The 20164-nt window shown below is 38.1% G+C and overlaps 1 protein-coding gene across 1 annotated transcript in view; it reads left to right on the forward strand.

The window, feature by feature from the left end:
* glcci1a (glucocorticoid induced 1a) overlaps positions 1-20164 on the forward strand; it is a 39150-nt gene that overhangs the window by 12148 nt on the left and 6838 nt on the right. The window contains exons 2-3 of the mRNA XM_084424019.1: positions 6538-6689; positions 13843-13932. Coding sequence (XP_084280145.1) covers positions 6538-6689; positions 13843-13932 — 242 coding nt within the window. The remainder of the gene's footprint in view (positions 1-6537; positions 6690-13842; positions 13933-20164) is intronic.

Genomic DNA, 20164 nt, shown 5'->3' on the forward strand with positions numbered 1-20164 from the left:
ACAAATACAGTAACAAATGTATTGCTCATGGTTAGTTCATATTATTAACACATTAACTTATGTTAACAAATGAGCTCTTGTTGTAAAGTGTTACCATTAAATGTATGACCCCAGCTTTTTAATGTGATGTGTGGCGTCCAAAAGTGAAAGAGGATTGTCTGAATGCTGTGGTGATGTTGTGATTCAAAATGTGACGTGCGCGGGTGAGTTCGTTGAAGAGCGGTGAACACTGATGCGTTTGCAGGGGAAAAGTTCACATTTGCATGTCCCCCTGCCTCGCAGTTCGTTTTTGTTTCCTTGCGCGAAACGCTTCGCTCGGCCCAACAGCACTCCGACTGTGCTAATGGATGTCGTACAATAGCGCCTGTGTTTACCGCAATGCAAATCGACTCCCAACAGGGACTGTATTTACTTCTGAAACCCTTAAACTTCCACATATTCAGTGTTCATGATGTTATTGGCTTGCACTTCCTTTACCTTGGCTGTCACACTAATGCGTTATATCCCACTAACTAAAGTTTGCTCACCCCACTTTACCCACAGTAACTGAATCAAGAACGAACGCCAGGAGCAGTGATCATCAATTCCAATTAAATCATATTAATACCATAAAAGAATTCCAAACATGTGAACACATCATAACCTGCAGGCTGCAGTTCTGCAGCGAAGCAATTACTCTGTTTTATTTCCCCACCGTGCAGCAGGCAAAACCACCTGTCCCTCGTCTAATATGACCTAATTCACAGCTCGAAGCCAAACGGACTGTATTGGGATGATGTTTGTCAAAATGTGATTGTGTGAATGACAACAGAAGGTCTTTCAGTGTTTCGTCCACCCACGCACTCTCTCTCTCTCTCTGTTTGCAAGCACAGTATTTTACTGAATGTCACCTCTCACGCGTTTACTAACGGCATTCATAGTGCCGCTCCGTTTACCACGCTCAAAGCTTACACATACAGCACGGCTAATAGATAAAACTGATAATAATATAATAAAACAAAATGTGTTCACGGTTAGTTATTGTTTTGTGCTTTGTCATCACTTTAACCCTGTAAAGCATGACTTAATAGTCATGCATGATACTTAATAGTTTTTTGTTGAGTATCATATTTGAGTCATCAGGCTTTTGTGGTTCATATAGTATAATATAGTGAGAATATTGAGCTCATACTCTAAGGAAAAAACACATTTACTTACTTTTTACTTTTTTATTCTTGTAATGTGAACATTTATAATGATATATCTGGGTGTTTAAATGAATTTCAATGGAATACTGAAAAATTGTATTAATTTGAAATACCTGATTCATTGATTAATCAAATAAATAATATAAATTATTAACATAATTGGTTAACAAAATGGTTGTTAGTTGCAGCTCTAAAGTGATTAAAGGGAAGGATGACATGAAGAAATCTCTTTTTCAATCTCTCAATCTGTCCGCCCTGCCCTGCTGTGGGGGTGTCAGTGTGCTCTCCTGAAACGGTTCTTGGCATAAACCTGCCCTGCCTTTCCATCTGCTCTCAGGAAACTGTAAAACAGGCTGAGAGGAAGCATTCCAATGCCAGGGCTCCATGAGCAAATGCCTTCCACACTCACTGAGCAACATTTGGGCAAGTCAAACTGCGCAGTGCGCACCAAGTCAACCTCGGCCCCTTCGTGTTTAACTATACCAACTTGACGTGCAAATAAGCATAGCTGTTAGTGCAACAAAGCACACGTGTGAGAAGCATTTGCTTTAGTAAATTAATGCCAGGCCATAACTCTGACTCATTCAAGCTTTAGGTTTTTGTAGTGTGCATTTCTAAATGCTAAAAACAAAAAACAAGTTCAGGTTGGAGCTGTGGTCTGACAGTTAGCACACATGCTAAAACATGTTGAACTATGGCACCTGTAAAGAAGCATAGCTTAATATGTAGTCTGAATGAGCCTTTTTGGGTTGTTGAGGGTCATGGACTAATCTAAAATCGAAGAAAAACGAAAGTCATACCGATTTGGAATGACATAAGGTTGAGTAAATAATGACATAATGTTCATTTTTGAGTGAACTCTCCTTTTTAAAATAAGCTTGAACATTTTTTAAACACTAGAAAACTCCTAAATGTTGGTAAAATAATCTTTTAGCAGATGCACACAATTAATATTCAATTAAATGCAGTTAACAATAATAAAATTCGATGTATTTTTTTGTATAACAAAGTGCAACCTGCCTCTTACTAGCCTTAGTAAGTAGCAAGTCAAGGTTTTGCCAGGCTATGACAAACTAAAATGGCTGCAAAATGACAAACCTCTTCATATGTCTTACCCCAACTTGCTGTTTCAATAGAAGTTGTGTTTGCTGTAGAACTTTTAACCACTGTAGTAGTTTTGAATCTTTCTGTCTTCAGTGCTCAAACATCAATGTTGTACTATATTTTGAACATCATAGTATTTTGTCATTTCAACTTGATGAATCAAGTGTTTAGGACTGGTGACAGGTCTGTTCCTTTGTTAACAGTTCTCAGTGAGGTTGTTTTTACATCTATAAAAGAACTTGTGAATGCACTGCACTGGTATATCTGGCCCGAGTCCAGATGTCAGAGCCAAACTTTGATATTGGAACTCAGCATAAGCTTGTTTTACAACATCGTACTTAACCTGATATTTGTCATTCACTCCCTCTCTATAGCTTTTCCCATCTATCTGAATAGAGAGAGCTTTCATCCCTTCATATATATTCAATACTAAAATGATTGATAAAACTTTATAATACCTTAAATTAAGAACAAACATTAGGCTATTAAATGACATTAGTTAAATGCAAATTAAGCTGTCAACATGCTGTCAATTGCCAGTACAGACAAAGAGTCTAAAAGCAAACAAAATGTGCATTTAAAATCAACATTTGTCCTACTGTAAATGCATAATTGTCAGTGCACTCTTGTTTGTTTATTCAGGTTAATATCTCTTCATGGTAACCGGAGTTCCTTTAATGTGCATTCAAATGCATGTCATGAAAATCCAATATAATATGCATATGATTTGCTGGTCTAAAATCATGATATGTATGAGTTACTATTACTAATGAAAGAAGTTAAAAAGTGTAATCCATATGATTTTTCTCAATGAATGTCATCTTTATAGCAGTGCACTTTGCAACAATTACAAGCAAGAAACTAAAACAAAATTCTGTATGATTGCTGTTTAAAATCCTTTATATTGTAGTTTAAGATGATTTAACCTACATTTTCCAGTGACTCTGTCTCTAGTTAGTCACCTCCTAAAAAGCACACAGTGATATAAGGGCCAAGTCTAAATATGGTCTTCTAGAATGGACTGTATAATCCATAAGCTGACCATTCATCACCATAGCAACAGTACACTCTCTGTGTCCACAGCGTCTCTCGTACACACGTTTGTCTTTTAGTCCTAATCCCATTCGCTGAATCCTGCTTAGTACCTTAGATCTAATTATTTACACCGCATATCTGAAAACACGTGGTTTACATTTTGCACACTTGCTCTGACATTTGCTCATCAACTAACAATGGATCTCGCATCTCCTTTGAGTTTTTATCGCTGCTCTCTCTGTCAGTTTCACTTGATGCTCGCTTTGCTCGTCTGATGTGGGCTTCACACCATGCAAACACATGGGCGATGATAAAAAAATTGAGGGAGGTGTGAACAGCTTTTGGCAATCGGCAACCAAGTGAGATGTCATCAGGCTTAAAACAGCCAATCACGTGAACCGATACTGTAGCTGTAAAATAAGCAGTCGGCTTGGGTCACAGTGTAATTACACATTTAATGTGTTGAGTTCTCTCTTAAAGGGATGGTTCGGAGTAAAATCAACCTAGGGTCCTTTGCACCATGACATTGAGCCAAACACCCCCCAAGAGCCTTTTTTCAGAAAGCGATGCATAAGGATGTAGTGTAACGACGCCCAGTTCCAGGAATGCACTAGGGCTGTAATCAACCAAAGAAAATCTTCGTCGACTGAAGTCCAGAAAGTTTCGAATAAAAATCGACTAAAAATGACGTTAGGAAAAAAAAAACTTTAAGTTAATTAGCTGCGCACTGTGTAATTGGTAGCCTTGTTGTCCGCCTAAATGAATTATAAATAAACATAAAAAACTAGTAGGCTATTTGCAGTATATTAAATCGTTTTTGACCTAATTATTTTGCACTGAAATGAGTCTGACACGAGTCTGTCGGCTCTGACAGCGTTGCATCACGTGCACCTGCGCAATATCATAGCCTATGATTTCCGAAAATAGTACTATGTTGTCAACTAGTGATATCACAAGAACTTTTGAGGAATATGCAACATAATTTAGACCATTGTTTTTGTCATATGTATTATAATAACTGACAGACACTATCATTTCAGCCGCTCTGTGCAGCTCGCACAGAGCGAGGCTGAACATAGGAGCTCAACTTCGCGGCTGAGACATGAATATACTATTAACTTAAAGCTTTTACTCTTAAACACAAACGGCACGTCCACTTTAATAAAATAATCATATTCAGCAAACCTTCTGTAGCCTACTTTCTTCAATCTGTCTCTCTTCTCCAGTGGGTTGGGCTAATCCAAAAGACGTGAAAACAAGGGGGGTGTTCTGAAAACACCCCCATTAGCAATTAGTGCTTTCCACCTGATGAAATGAACGCGGCAAAACTGATGAAATGAACGCAGCAAAAAAATCGACCAATCAGAATTTTGGTCGAGCCAGAACGTATCGACCAAATAATCGACTAATCGACTGGGAGATTACAGCCCTAGAATGCACTAATATTTTGTTGGTAGTTCCAGTTTGCAACAATTATTAGTTAACACTAAGTTGTTAACACTTCGGAAAAAATAATAATCCGCTGTGTTTGGCTCGAGGTCATGGTGCAAAGGAGCCTAGGTTGATTTTACTCCGAACCATCCCTTTAAACTTGACTTCTGTCAAAAGTTACTTTTGATGTGCGGGATGAGGGTGCACAGTTCACAGTTGCACATAAACGTGTTAAAATTCGAAATTCTTAAATTGCAAAATTGAGGACTAGCCTGGAAGTTGCTGGTCAACAGGTCACAAATGTAGATGGTGCCTGTTCTAGATTCATCCCAAATATGCATGCTGCTCCACACTGGTTTATGCTGGTCAGTGTTAGTCTAGCTGGTGGACCAGCATAGCCACTTTGCTAGATTGAGACAGACTGGCCAACTATTCCTTCTAACAAATGACTAGTTTATTAGTTTAGTTATACAGAACCACATAAATGTGATAAAATGCTAAATTGCTTTTTTTAAATGATTCACCAGACTAGAAGTTGCTGACCAACAGGTCAATGACACAACGTTTACCAGTTGGTCTGGATTCATGCTTGTCCAGGTGGGGGATTATGCTGGTTAGTGTTAGTCTAGCTGGTGGACCAGCATAGCCATGCTGTTGACCATCAATTCTGGTTGCCAGGGATTGGTCTTGATGGTCAACTAGTCATCCAACCACTTTTAGGGAAATCAACTATTGAGTTTGTTGGTGAATGTTAATAATCTTGACTTGAACTCAACACCAGGGCATTGCATTTACTTCCCATGGCTCTGCTTTTCATAAAGACATGAGAGCAGTTTGCCTACAACTGCCTTGTGTACACAGATACCTGAGTGAGTTAGTCTTCTGAAAGCCATAAAGATGATCCATGGATCTGATGATGTATTCATAGTGCCACTGAGAGGAGTAAATATTGTCATCTCTGCTGTAGGAAGATGTCACGCTCTGACTATCGCTGATTAGAAAAGTTCATGTGCCCTTGACCCAGTTCCCCTCCAACTTTGTGGGATGAGGGATTTGTATGAGGTATTTTTATCAAATGCATTAAGGATTGATGTTCTGCTTAAATGCAAAATGCAAACAAGTTAACCTGCTTCTGAGCCCCAGTCTACATCTACGGTAGATGGGATATGAGCAGAATGGACTGATAAGATATTTTCCCAAAATCTAGGTAGTATAATTATGCAGCTTTGTAAAGGGATAGTTCACCCCTGAAAATGCACTATTGTTGGAATAGCCCATTAATGTAATATAAATACTATGTCAGAGTGATTTGTGAATGTGTTTTTCATGCCTTGTATGTTAACATTTTGTACTTTTGTTTTTGGTTATTATCATTTTTAATTTAGTTGCTTTAATTTCTGCTAATAGTAAGCAATTTTGCTTATAATGTACAGCATAGCCTACATAAATACATTCACTATATTTGTTTTCATAGGCTTAATATTACACATCGTTTTTGAAGACAGTATTGGGTAGGATGTGGAATAATATTGTTTACAATAATGGATTAAAATCTTTAATTTAAAATTAAAAAATATATATTTAATTTTTTTTTTTATGTATAATATTTTAAAGTTGTTGTTTTTTTCTCCATCAGATGAATCGATTATCAAAATAATCATTAGTTGCAGCCCTAGTAAACAGGTAGCAGTTTGTAGGGAAATAACTTTAGAGCTGCTGCAACCCCAGTCCGTCTGCTCATCACCCATCTGTTTCTCTTTCTGTTTGTTCCTTATGGCAGTTGAGAGGTCAAAGTCGCAACAGGTGTGGAGCACAGGTTCTATCAGACGGACTTCCTCTTTGGGTGCTATCACCGGGCCCTACCTGATTGGGCAGTGGCCACGTGAATCCCACCTGCACAACCCCTCTTGCATGAAAGACAAGTCCACGCAGGTAGGCACTTTCACCCACTGTGCTCCAAATCTAACTCTGGCTCCAAAGCCTGTGTGTTCAGGTGTGTTTGCAAACGTTAGGTTGACAGCTTTTACAGGTCCATCGTTCTTCTGGGTTTTTGCATGTTTGCTATGTTACTTTGGACTATTTTCTGGGATTTCTGTGAGCTGAAACCAACTGATGATTCTTAATAAGTGTAAACACTAACTGTTTTTTAACGTAATATTCACATTATTTTTAAATCCTTCATCAGTCAAAATGCGTGGAAACTTTAAAAGACCTACTGGGTTGTAAACTGTAGTTACCTTTAGCATTTGGCATGAAACTGTTATTGGTATCAAATAAACCATTAACCACAGACGGGGAACCTAGACTTTCGCAGCTTACACATGGGTTTGTAATAGACCCACAGCTGAATTGCAGAAATCACTCAGAGACTGTAATACTTTATCAGAGGCTGTAATGATCACCAGTTGTGACTGTAGTGGAGTTTGAGTATTCAGTGGTTTATTAATGAACATGGGCTGCCTTGCCATCTACTACCTACTTGGGATGTCAATTTACATAAATTCCCATAATCGATCATTGTTTAAATTAACGATCAATTAATCGATTAATCGTCACCCTTAACCTCATTAATCCGAAACAGTGGGCGCTACTAAGTTATTACTTTACTTAACAACCACTTGCTTAACCAATACAAAATAAGTGTTGTTTTAAAGCTTAGAAGCTTGGCTTTACAGATAATATATGGAATATGACCATCACTTAACACGTGCTTTTAAATTTGCTGACATATCGTAAGTGATCTATTTTCATACCATGAAAAAAATCTGTAAAATCATCAAACACACAACAGATAGAGTTGTGTCATAAATCATTGAAAAGGTCTCAACTAGCAGAATACAAGCATATTTGTTTCAGTAATGTAAAAATGACATTAGCTATGTAAAAATAACTGCTTTACATGAAAACGAGATCTGTAAAATCATCGAACATAACAGATAGACTTGTCATAAATCATTGAAAAGGTCTCAACTACCAAACTATACCAAGTATTTGTATGAAAAAGCGCCACCGACACACGTGTAAACCGTATACTCATGATGCTTTTGCGGCGTGTTGTTGTTTGTAACTTCGCAATACATTAGTAAACCATAGTAGATCACATATCTTTATTTAGAGCAGGTGGCCTTGAACGAGCCCAAACACAACATAAGTCAATGCACAGATCACAGTGACATGACATGCTGCTTGGCTAAAGCTGTAAGACTTCAGGAACCTGATCGAATGCGATCATGACGCAGTGATTTCCAACGTCATTTGAAAGTTCAACCAATGGAAACTGGATCTCCGGTGTGATGAGTTGGTTTAGTGGGTAGGGACGATGTGTAGAGACCAGTCGGACACTGTTGTACAGCTGGAGCAAGCTTGGATTGGTTTGATCGCTCAGATTGACAGGTCTTGATGTATCATGTGCCATAGAATAGGAACGCACACCAGTCTGTTTCCTTGGAAGTGATAATAGCTGGACACACATGCCGGTGCCCTTGCTCACAAAAATCTCCTTACTCTCTCATTATCTAGCACAGTTCTATCATTATTAGACGATTAATTAGGTAGAGTGAAATAATTTGATACAAGCATTTTGTCAGAGCAATGTCAAAACCTGCAAAAAAAAAAAAAAAAAATCTACCAGTGGCACAGTTTAAAAGCAGCCCCGATTTTACAGGAAACCGGTGAATGGGGCAACCAATTTGAGGTGTTAGTTACAGAGCAAGTAGCCTCTTTGACTAGTCGATTACTATGGCACGTCCCTATAGAGAACACAACGTACCTCACGCACACCTGTCTTATGGTCAGGTGCTGATTTACCCTCAAATGTCAGCAGGTGTATCAGGCGGAACACAATCACCACAATCCCACAGTTCCACCCACCATCTGCTGCTACACTGAAGGTGAGATTTGGCACCTCCGGGAGTGCAGTGTGTCTAAAGGTAATGACTCTGTCGTGCCTCTTATTGTGTGCTTCAGCATGCACCGAGTGTCATATAACCGTTCAGAAAGACGAGACCGCAAGAATGCCGTTCCCAGTGTTAACGGCCTCCAATGTTAACCCTTAGTTTTTGAAAGACAACTACATTGTGCATCTGTTCAATATGTTCTTAGATATGTTCACACAGAACAAATCTCTTTTTTTTTCATTCTACTGCGCTACTTTTTGACTGATTTTCAATGTAAACACGCGATAGATGGACATCTTTAACCGTTGCGCTCATGTCTCGCATATTTTGCAGCAGCTCGCGCATGACACAGCATTCTAAAAACGTGGCGCTCGAGTTAAAAGAAGTTCAATTAAAAAAAAAAACGCGTCTTGAGACCATGCAGTTTTTATCCATTCCACTACCCGCATTGCGTTTTTCAAAGCAAAAACACGTTTTGTGTAAACCAGACGCTATTCTGTAATTCTGTTGGATCTTTATTTGTGCTTTGAGTAAATTTCCTTTTTGGGTCAATGTAGTTCTCATGTACTACCAAGCTCCAAAAAGAACACCATAGTGTTCACCAAGTGTCTCATATACAATATTTGGACTCTTTTGAAGTCACATGATAGTTTTTTGTTAGGTACAAACCAAATATAAGTCATTATTCACAAACCTCCACTTTGCTATAACTCTCAAAATTAATTTATATTTGCGTTTTTAAACATGTCATGCCGTGGTTGGTCACATGACCCATAAGAACCAATAAAATTTGTGGTCAGTGACATCAAATAGGGCGCATCCACTTGTACATTGAACACAAGCTCAAAAGAGATTCGTGATCTCCAGCAGAGGGAAAGAACAACATGAGGGTGATTAAATGACAGAAATTCGTTTTTATCTCTGCAAGACATTGCTGTGATGCTGTGTTGTTATTGTTAACTAAAACTATTACAAATATTTTTGTTTAATTCAAAAAAGCTGAAGTAAAATAAAATATAATTTTAATAATTAATATAAAAATTTTAAATGTTGTCTTCGCAACTAACTGAAATAAAATAGGTTAAAGTAATAAATGACTAAAGCTTAAATAAAAATTAATCTAAAAATAAATAAATAAAAATGACAAAAAGCACAATTAAAATGAAAGCTGAAAACATAAAAATAAAAGCTAATTATAATAATGTAAATAATCCTAAAATAACACAGCTGTGATGTAACTTTAAAGGGCAACAATTTGCAGCAACAAATTGACCAGAATGCATTCATTTTTAATGAGAAATGGCAATTTGAAGGCAACATGAGTGACAGAGTGCTGATATTCATTTCACAGAGCCGATCATAACAAAGGTCATTTACAAATAGGAGCTTAAAGATACAGAAGCAAAAACTTCTTGTTTAGCCTTCAGTCTCCTGACTCTAAAAAAGTAACAAAATGTGGAAAATGATTATGTAAACTATTACGACTGTTTCTTGTGCAAGCCTTGAGTAACATTATAAGAGGACTATAATGCTACAAAAGAACCAAATATGGCCCCTTATACACATGCAGTGAGTGAATGAAGGGTCAGAGGTCAGGTGTTGTGGTCCATTTGGACTTGTGAGAGCAACGGAGGAGTTGCAGCGCAACTCCCCCCCCCCCCCCCCGCATCCTGTTTTCACTGCTGCATGGCAACTGAGGCCGCACACTCTCTGCGGCTCTGCTCTGCTTACTGACACCGAGATACTGAATTATTTTTGTGCCTACTGTATTTCCTTGGTGTGAAATTTCATGCAAGAAGTTCTTTATATATTCTTTGTATAACCAGTCGGTTTAAAAACGTGCAATAATTATGTTCACTTGCCAAAGCCCTGGGTGTTACCAGGGCAGGCCATCTCAAGTCTCACCCTTTATTACTCACCGGTGTCAAAGAACTACAAACAACTCTCATGTTAGCTTGTCTTTAAAGTTTGATGCAATGACAAAAGCTTTATAGATTAGTGCGGCAGCTCTGTTGGGATTCAGATTTTTTTTCCACTCCATTATTGAACCGTGTCTTGGGTTTAACCCCTCGTCCCCTTTGTTACAGTGATTCAGTGCTGCTTTCCTCTGCAGTAACACAGTCAGATCAGGTGAACAGCGGTGACTTTGGGATGTTCTACTCTCGGAATAACCAAAAGCCTGCATCCCTTTTCTTAAAGGGATAGTTCGCCCCCCAAAAAAAGAAGAAAACTCTATCATTATTTACACCACCATCATGTTACTCCAAACCCTTATGACTTTCTTTCTATCATGAAACAAGGAGAGGTTTTGTTGCATATTTGCACTGTTCTTTTCCATACAATTAAATATCTGTTTGTGCTTATATAAGATCTGCAAAGTTGCAAAACTCATAGTCTCCCATAAAAGGGATGTATTCAAACAGAGATTATTGCTCCATACCTGGCTAAAGCTCCTCGATCAAAGTCCCGATATTACTTCTGCAAACATTTATGCCACAATTTGAAATATTAGCATAATGGCCATCCAAAGGCATACGCAAAGAAAAAAGTTATGAAATTAGGAGTCATGGGTAAGATTTATTCATAATGCTGTTTGCTTGTGTACAGTGGATTTTACGGAGGACAGCTTCCTGAACCTGGGAGAGTACAATGCCGGCTATATACAAAGACTGCTCTTGAAAAAATGGGGCAGTTCCAACTTTGCTCATATTTTTTGTGTTTGCAATTGCTTTAGAAGCCTTGGAAGCTGATACTCACGATATTGGTAAGGGTTGTTACATTTCCGACACATGCTTGAGGTGTTTGGCCAATCACAACCCACAGGGTCAGCTGGACAATCAGAACATTTCAGACAGACTAGGAATAGAGGTGCTGCAATAATGTAAAGTATGTAAAAAATAATGTGTGCCCAGGAGCTGTCAAACTTCGAAAAGAGCAAGAAGTACCTTAAAAGTAGTATCCCACAAATAATAATAAAAGACAATAATAATAAATAAATAGCTAAATAAAAAATATACAATTTTGTGTTTCACAGAAAAAGGGTAAAAAAAAAAAAAAATTTGTTAATCCTTTAAAAGAATTTGAATAACAGAAAGAAAAGACGAGGCTTTCAAAGCCTCTGTTCCTTTTGGCCTTCTAGTGTCGATCTGTTTCCAAAGGTCAGGCTTTGAAGTGTGACGTCTGTTTGGCTGATGAACACAGGGGTTTTACTGGGCTTGAATCTGCCTCTCTCCACAGCAGCAGCTCCAGGCAGTCCCATAGAGGCAATGTATGCTCAAGAGAGCCATTTTCATCTTTCACTAGAAAATATATTTCCTCTGTTTTTCACAACGTACACATGCACATTTCCACCACATCTATTGGTCCACAGGAAGCCCTTAAAACCCCCCAAAAGTACCATGAAGATAGTCATGCTGTTTAACAGAGCTATTGAGATTTTTAATGTTGTTTTGCTTTTTTTTTGCTTTTTTTTATGCAAGTTGTAACTGACTGAAAGTTGTAACAAGACAGCAAGTTGATGACTCCATTGCATAATGAATTGTGATTGATATTCTGTGTATATACTACCATTTAAAAGTTTGTGGATCTTTTTTTCCAAATATTCTTTGATGGAAAAAATCTTGTTGACCACAAAATTGTGAGAAGTAGTGTATTTGAAAACTAGTAGTGTATAAAAAATTGTGGTTGGTGTTTTCTTATTTAAGCAGCTGTATTCGTCTATTTTCGTCATTCAGAAAGGGAAAGCGAAATTAAGACTGGAGGTACACAAACCACAAACAAAGTGGCGCGTGCTTACAGTTTTGAATATCAATCACGCTGATCACATTCTGTATTCCCCTCATGTTATTATGAAAATGTTCACGCAGTGGAATGCTCAGGTAAGATGACGTAAAATTAGAACAGCCTTCTGTCTGTGCCGTCATGACTTATGTGCTCGCTTTCGTCACTTTTGCTCTTATTCTCGTGCACTGACTCGTTCGCTAAACTGAACAGCCAATCAGAGTTCACTCTATCACCGACGGCCCGACTCCCAAAAAAACAGACTGCGTCCATCTAGAGCCAACGACCGACGCTCAAAAATGGCCCGACGAACTTTACAAAAGTTCAATTGTACAGTCAACGTTTGAGGTAAAAGTAGGAAAATATCAGTGGACATCAGCTTATGATAGACTTTTTTTGCATAATATGCTGTTAATCACATTGGATTGACACTTCAGGGCCTCATTTATGGGCTCTTCACATTTTACAGTGTGTGTGCTGCATGGTGGGCTGACTAAACAAATAACATACCTGAGTGCACACATCACATCCACGTGTACCTGCAGACTTTCCTATAGTAACAGAAAATGTTTTTGAAAGGAATGTAGGTGACCGTTTATTGAGGAACCGGTTGCAGGAACAATGCTGCCTTTGTGATTTTGGTGTGAAATAGTGGGTCAGGAGGATGAAGCATGGGAATGTGAGTGTGTGAGTGTGTTTACTTGGCTACAATTTTGGGGGGAAATTGTCCCCAGAAGTTAACTAAATCTTTCAAAACTTTTCTATGGGAGGTAAAAATTATTTATAAAGAAAGTAAGTAAAGTGTACACTGTACGCTGTCACTAAAAGTCAAGATTTTATTTTGAAAGAAACAAAAACAGCATTTAATTGGTCAAAAGGGACATCAAACACATTTATAAATTTACAAAAGATTTCTATTTCAAATAAATGCTGTTTTTTTTATACTTTCTATTGTTCAAAAAATCCTGGAAAAAAATTATTGCACTTTATATAAAGCAGCACAACTGTTTTGTCAACATTGATAATAGTAAGAAATGTTTCTTGAGAAGCCAAAGCAGCATATTAGAATGATTTTTGAAGGATCATGTGACACTGAAGACTGGAGTAATGGTGTAATTATTATTTTTTAATGCAGCCTTGGGGAGCATAAGAGACTTTCAAAAAATAATAAATACCAACACCAAACTTTTGAATGAATTGTATATTATATATCAATATGCATTTGTAAGATATAAAAAAAAAAATATATATATATATTATATATTTTTTTTATTTTTTATTTTTTTATTATAAAAATATGAAGTTAGTCCATATTAATTAGAACTAGCTTTATATAGAACTAGCTTTATATAAAAACAATATAAGATCCTCACCATAGTCAAAAGACAAAAGTGCAATTTGTGTTTCAGACTCCTGGATGTTGGAGTGACGAGACCGAAGAGAAAAAGAGCACACACCAGCGCTCAGCATCCTGGGGCAGCTCTGACCATCTTAAAGAGGTACGGTACACACACACACACACGCACTTACATCAGTAGCACAAAACACACACCCTTTTAACAGTGAAATACTATGTGTGTCTTGCGCACACAGCTGTGTAGTTTTTCCCCTTGGGTTTGGAGAACAAGAAAGTGCAATCACACTAACAGCTATTAACAGAGCTCTCACTGTCCTGAAAATGATGAGCATTGCACTTCTGCATTTGCGATGATCTCATCCTGTGTGGCCAGTGAAGTAGCCAGGCGATGGAAATAAAACCCCCGTTACACAGCTCTATACAAGACTGCCAGTCACGACGACCCATCCGTCTCCTCCTGCACCCGCTGCTATATATAACTTCCTGTGTGGCTTCAGACTTCCGGCGCTGCACGTTGTGTTATTGCTAGCGCTAGCCGCAGCAAAGTCAGCCTTATCACGGGCACTCAGCCCCTCCCTGACGATTCAGGGAACAGTGAGATAAGACTATCTCCCCTTTTAACAATCAACTTCCCCTCTCGGCAACAACCATTATCCCCCTCCTGCCAATTTATGGCTTTCCCATCACCTCCAAGCTTTTGGAACAATACGGGCGTGTGGGTTTTAGAGGAAGTAATATGTGCAAAGTCATGTCGTGTGTCCTTTCGCACTGAAGTGTCATTTTTATCAATTAGACATTGTGTTGATGGAAAGCCCTAATCGGTGATGTGCACAAACCTGTCTAATTTACAAAGGCCTTATAGTCCTCTCTTGCATAATCAGCGTGCAGGTGCAAAAGTAATTCATTTCCTGTGCAAACCCTCAAACTCAAAAGTGTCTGCTCAGAATTGTTACTATTTGTATAATTTTTTGCTGGGAAAATGATTTGACGACACTGGGCTTAACCCTCAGAAAATGAGCCGCTTTATTCACAGGTCATTTTCTATGGGCTTTGCCTTTTTTTTTTTTTTTTTTTTCAACCCTGTTACCAGAAGTTATGAGCTGTCAAATATGGTTTAAAACTTTCAACCAAAACTTTTTATAGCTTTTTATAAACATTTAATAAACATCAAAATGATTTTTATTATGTCAGAATGGGTAATAGAGCTGCACATTTAGCCAAATTTAAGCTGTCACACAAAAGGGGCTAACCACCCAAATGTTGGTTTGTAATTATTAATAAACTTATATTCCCCATAAATTAAAGACAGATATTTGTTTGATCGTTTTCTTACAATTCCTTGGGTGACAGGGTTGAATGATTGAGCTTGATTAACGCAGTCAAAACTACAATTTGCATAAACATTTACTTCCTGTCATTCAGTAGAAAACATCTAAAAAATGCTATCTTGTGGTTGTCACAATTCTGAGGAACACTGAGGAGAATTGGTAACACTTTACAATAAGGTTCATTAGTTAACATTAATGTATTAACTAACATGAACTAACAAAGAGCAATACATTTGTTACAGTATTTATTAATCTTTGACAACATTAGTTAATACAAATATAGCTGTTTGTTCATGTTAGTTCACAGTGCATTAACTAATGTTAACAAATACAACCTTTGATTTGAATAACATATCAATATAAGATTAAGATTAGATAAGATTAATAAATGCTGAAGAGCTATTGTTCATTCTTAGTTCATGTTAGCTAAGGTAGTTAACTAATGCACTTTATTGTATGTATGTATGTATGTATGTATATGTATGTATGTATTAGGGCTGTGCAATTAATTGAATTTCGATTTCAATTTCGATTTTGGCTCCCAACGATCACCAAAATAGTACAATCGAGTAAAACCGATTATCTTGTCATGTTCTGTTTTGCAAGAACACTCTTATTTTGTCTTGTGTTCTGAATGACACGCGCACTTCCGCCCCTCCCGAAGCCATAAACTCTCTCAGCTTGAATGTTTAAACTGATAAGACTAAAGAAGTGAAAATGATCAATTTTAGTTACGATGCAATACTTGCCCGATTGTGCAAGTGACAATTCCGTCATGTCCCGACTCCTAAACGCTAAAAACGCTACACTCCTAAAGTGTAGTTTCGACGCTTGCTTTGTCCAACCCATTTTGAGAGACAGAGAGAGAGAAGACGCAGCACCGATGAACACTCACGCGGTTTGTGAAATTGTGTCTTTGTGAAAGATTTAAAATGATAGATTTGATTTTGTAATCTGTGTGGATTAATTTAGGCTACTCATACAATCTACTTGCTAAAGTGAATCAATGTTTGTGGGGGAATTTCCCGCATTATAAGTGGTAGACCTGCGGGGAAATTAAAATTATTTATTTTAATAGTTCAAAAAGTACAATAAATGTTCAAATTATTTTTTTTAAGAATTGTTGAAAGGTGTCTTAATAAATGCAACACGTTCCCAAAGTCATGTGAAATAATCGTGTTACATAATCGTGATTTCAATACTGACCAAAATAATCGTGATTATGATTTTTTTTTTCATAATCAAGCAGCCCTAGTATGTATGTATGTGTGTGTGTACATATGTGTGTGAGTATGTGTATATGTATATGTATATATACATATATATGTATGTGTGTGTGTATATTATATACAGTTGAGACCTCTGCTGTGTAATACATACATTGGATGCATTTAATCTAGTTTTCATGCAAAAAAAAAAAATGCATTAAACATATTTAATAGGTATCACAACTAAAAGCATGAGATTTGTACATCTAATACTTACATTTTTGAGACACCAAAGTAACCATTTTGTGGTATTTTCAGCCTTGTCTTTTCTTTCTTTTCTAAATTCTTATGTGAATCTGTCATTTTGGTTGCTTGCACACAATTCCTGCTGTATTTCCAGCCACAGGATTGTGTCCAAGTAATAGAGGCCAGTGTTTCCCACAGAATTAGATTCTATTTGCGGTGGTGTGGTGTTTGGGGACCGGGGACCGGGGACCGGGGCGGGGCGGGGCGGGGGTGGGGGGGGGGGGTGATTAAGTTAAATATATATATATATATATATATATATATATATATATATATATATATATAAATAATGTTTATATATATATATCATATATTTTTATTGACAAGTACACATTCCCATTGCCAACACTTAGTGTCAGATAACTTAAAGACTTTGCCATTGCTACATTTCTATGCTATGACTGCTCCACAGACTTTTTGTTGCAAATTTTGCTCACACACAAACCTGGAACTGGACACACACACACACACACACACACACACACACACACACACACACACAAACTCACAAACTTACTGACACACTCAAACACAGGCTCACACACTCAAACACAGGCTCACACACTCTCACACATTCAAAAAGACTCACACACACAGATTCAAACACAGACACACATTCACACACACTCAGACCGAAACACAGACTCAGACACACACAGGCTCACACACACACACACACACACCAAACTGGACCTGGAGGTGGACACACACAGACTCAGACACACACACACACGCACACCTGGAGATTGAGGTGGACAAAAACCAACACACACCAACCTGAACCTGGAGATAATAATAATATAATGTCTAGTCTGGTGGCTGTGATATGAACCTACCAACGTCCGTTGCAATGATTTTTGGAATGACTGATCGCGAGAGGAACAAATTACGTTTTAGTGGCATAACATCGGTTAATGGAAACGCCGTCATTTCGCAATAGTTGTAACGTTAATTGATATTTAGAAAAAAAAAAATCGCAAAAGTTTTGCGCGAATCTGTAATGAAACGCGACCGCGCTTAACATCTAGACAACTTCTCAGAGTTATGTTGAGCAACAGTGTTTATTATACTAACCATTCAACTCCGGATTGATTCTGGAATCTTCGCTGGGGGAATAAGCATTAAAGACCCACTCCGATGAAAATCATGTTTTTCTAGGTGTTAACATGTTCTTGTGGCATTTTTCTGATGTTAGAGGACAAATCTTGAGAAAAATAAGTTCAAAGTTGTATTTCTGCATTCAAATGGCTGTGAATCAGTAGCAGACGTTAAAATGCCAGCTAAAATAGACTGGAGTTGTGACGTAGTAACTCCACTGGGCGGGCCACAAGCTCATACTCCCCTCCGCCCCCGCGGCTCAGGTTTTGAGGAGTAGAGAAGACGATGGCGGATCAACACCTATGTGCGGTAGCGGGTTGCAATGCTAACTGTACGTTCACACCGCCGCCGACTTGAGCAGCAAAGAAGCTCTGGCCGCCCTGTTAAGGACGCTTGTCAAAAAGTACGAGGAAGCTTGTTGACGCTTTGGCCGCTCTGAAGTAGCAGCATTCTATGTTCGATCATGGGAGAAGAGAAGTGCCACACCATGAAAAGTAAACAAAATAAATAAGCAATACATTGACACTAGAAACCTTTTATAATGACAGCATTTGTATAACCGTTTTGGTCACTTTATTATTTAATATTATTAATAGTGAGTGCGCGCGCGCGGCCGAGGCTCTCTCTCTCTCTCTCTCTCTCTCTCTCTCTCTCTGCTATCTCTCTGCGTTCTTATATGCCCTGTCAAGCGCGCCCTGTTATACTGGCAGGACTTAAAAACACATGCAAATGATAAACTTTCACTCTGATGGTTAAACTGCAATTAATCCGATAATGATAGGAAACCCAGCAACGGCGATGATCAGCTTCTCCTCCGTTTTCTCGGAAGCTCAAGTCGGCGGCGGTGTGAACGAGGGGGAGGGTCGTCTCCGTGTCAACGGCTCCCCCCACAACGCAGAGGCGAATTGCTAATGAGCTACTGCCGCTCTGCTGAAGCAAAGTCCCAGAAAACGGCACAGGTTTTGTGATTTTGGCTAAAAACGGCATAATCATCATTTAAAGACCACTGAGAATGTTTAAAAATAGTTCAAAATATGATCGGAGTGGGACTTTAAGCACCAGCAACAATCCGCCCTCTACATGTTCATGTTTTGATTCAGATCGTGCGGTAAGAGAAGGAGGGGCTAGTCGTGCCTCCATTGTCAGTTTGTGAGAGAGAGGGGGAGCAAGCAGCGCGAATAAAATACAATTTTACCCATATTAAATAGTTAAAAAATCTGAATCAATCCGTGGCGGTCAGCGTTGATATGTGGCGGGCCGCCACAAATTAATGAATGTATGGGAAACCCTGGAGGCTTCTTAGGAGTTCATCACAGCGAGCTCATTCTGCAAGGCCTGAATAATCTCACTGTTTCCCATTTGGGAGATTTTCCAAGAAAAGGCTGTTTAGGCCTTCTTTCCTTCCCTGCATATGGAAAGTTCATGTCCTCGTTATCCACATTTTTATCCAGGTTCATGTCAAGTGCTTTCGCTTAGTGGCTTATAACCCCTTACACCTCTTAAGTGGATTTAGGTTGTGTATATTGACATACTTAGCAGGGCTTTATAAGAGAGCACATTCAGGATTTCCCCTTGTTACAACTGAACACATACTGTGTAATTCAGGTAATGCAATGCAGTTACACACCTCTAGAAAACATTTTTCACTGTAATTTTCAAACAGCGTTTTTGCTGCCTTTTTGAGTTAAATGAAGTACATGTCATTTGCAATACATTTCCATGTCTTTTCTAGATTGACATCTCTAATGTAGAACAAACAGAGATGGACATATATTGTGACATATATCCTAGTGAAACGGCTTCTCGAACAAGAAAAAATGTAGGGCGGGACTTGTGTCCATTGGGAATTGTTTAAATCGTTGTGGTTTTCCTGTGGTCTCATGTGATTGACAGGTTATTCCTGCCCTCAAGTCGGTAAACACGTCATCAGAGAAGAGAATGTTGTTGCAAGAGGGAGGGGAAGTTAATTTTATTTAAAGATTACAAGAGCACATGAATAAAAATGTAAAAAAAAGATATGTATGGATAAATAATTAATATGTACTGCAATTTTCCATAAAAAGAATTGTCAATTTTGATTTCATGGTGACTTTAATATTCTGTAACATTATCAAGACAAACATCCATGTACAGAAAGCCGATTGTATTTTCAGTAGGAGCGCACAAGTCTAGACTTGTTCTGTTGTCTCAGGACATATAGACAATAAAAGTAAACTATGAGTGATTAAGCCAGTGGAAATATAAATTTCCAATTTTTGTTGTAGATTCATTATTTACAATATTTACATTTTATTAATTTAGTAGACACTTCTGTCTAAAGTAACAAATGAGTAATATAACAAGCAATAGACTTTAAGGAGGCAATAACGCAAGATGTGCTATCCCTACAAAATTTCAGACATTGTTCAGAATAGTATCAGCTAGAACAGGGAGG

Source organism: Rutilus rutilus (assembly GCF_951802725.1).
Source record: "Rutilus rutilus genome assembly, chromosome: 11".
Classification (NCBI taxonomy): Eukaryota; Metazoa; Chordata; class Actinopteri; order Cypriniformes; family Leuciscidae; genus Rutilus; species Rutilus rutilus.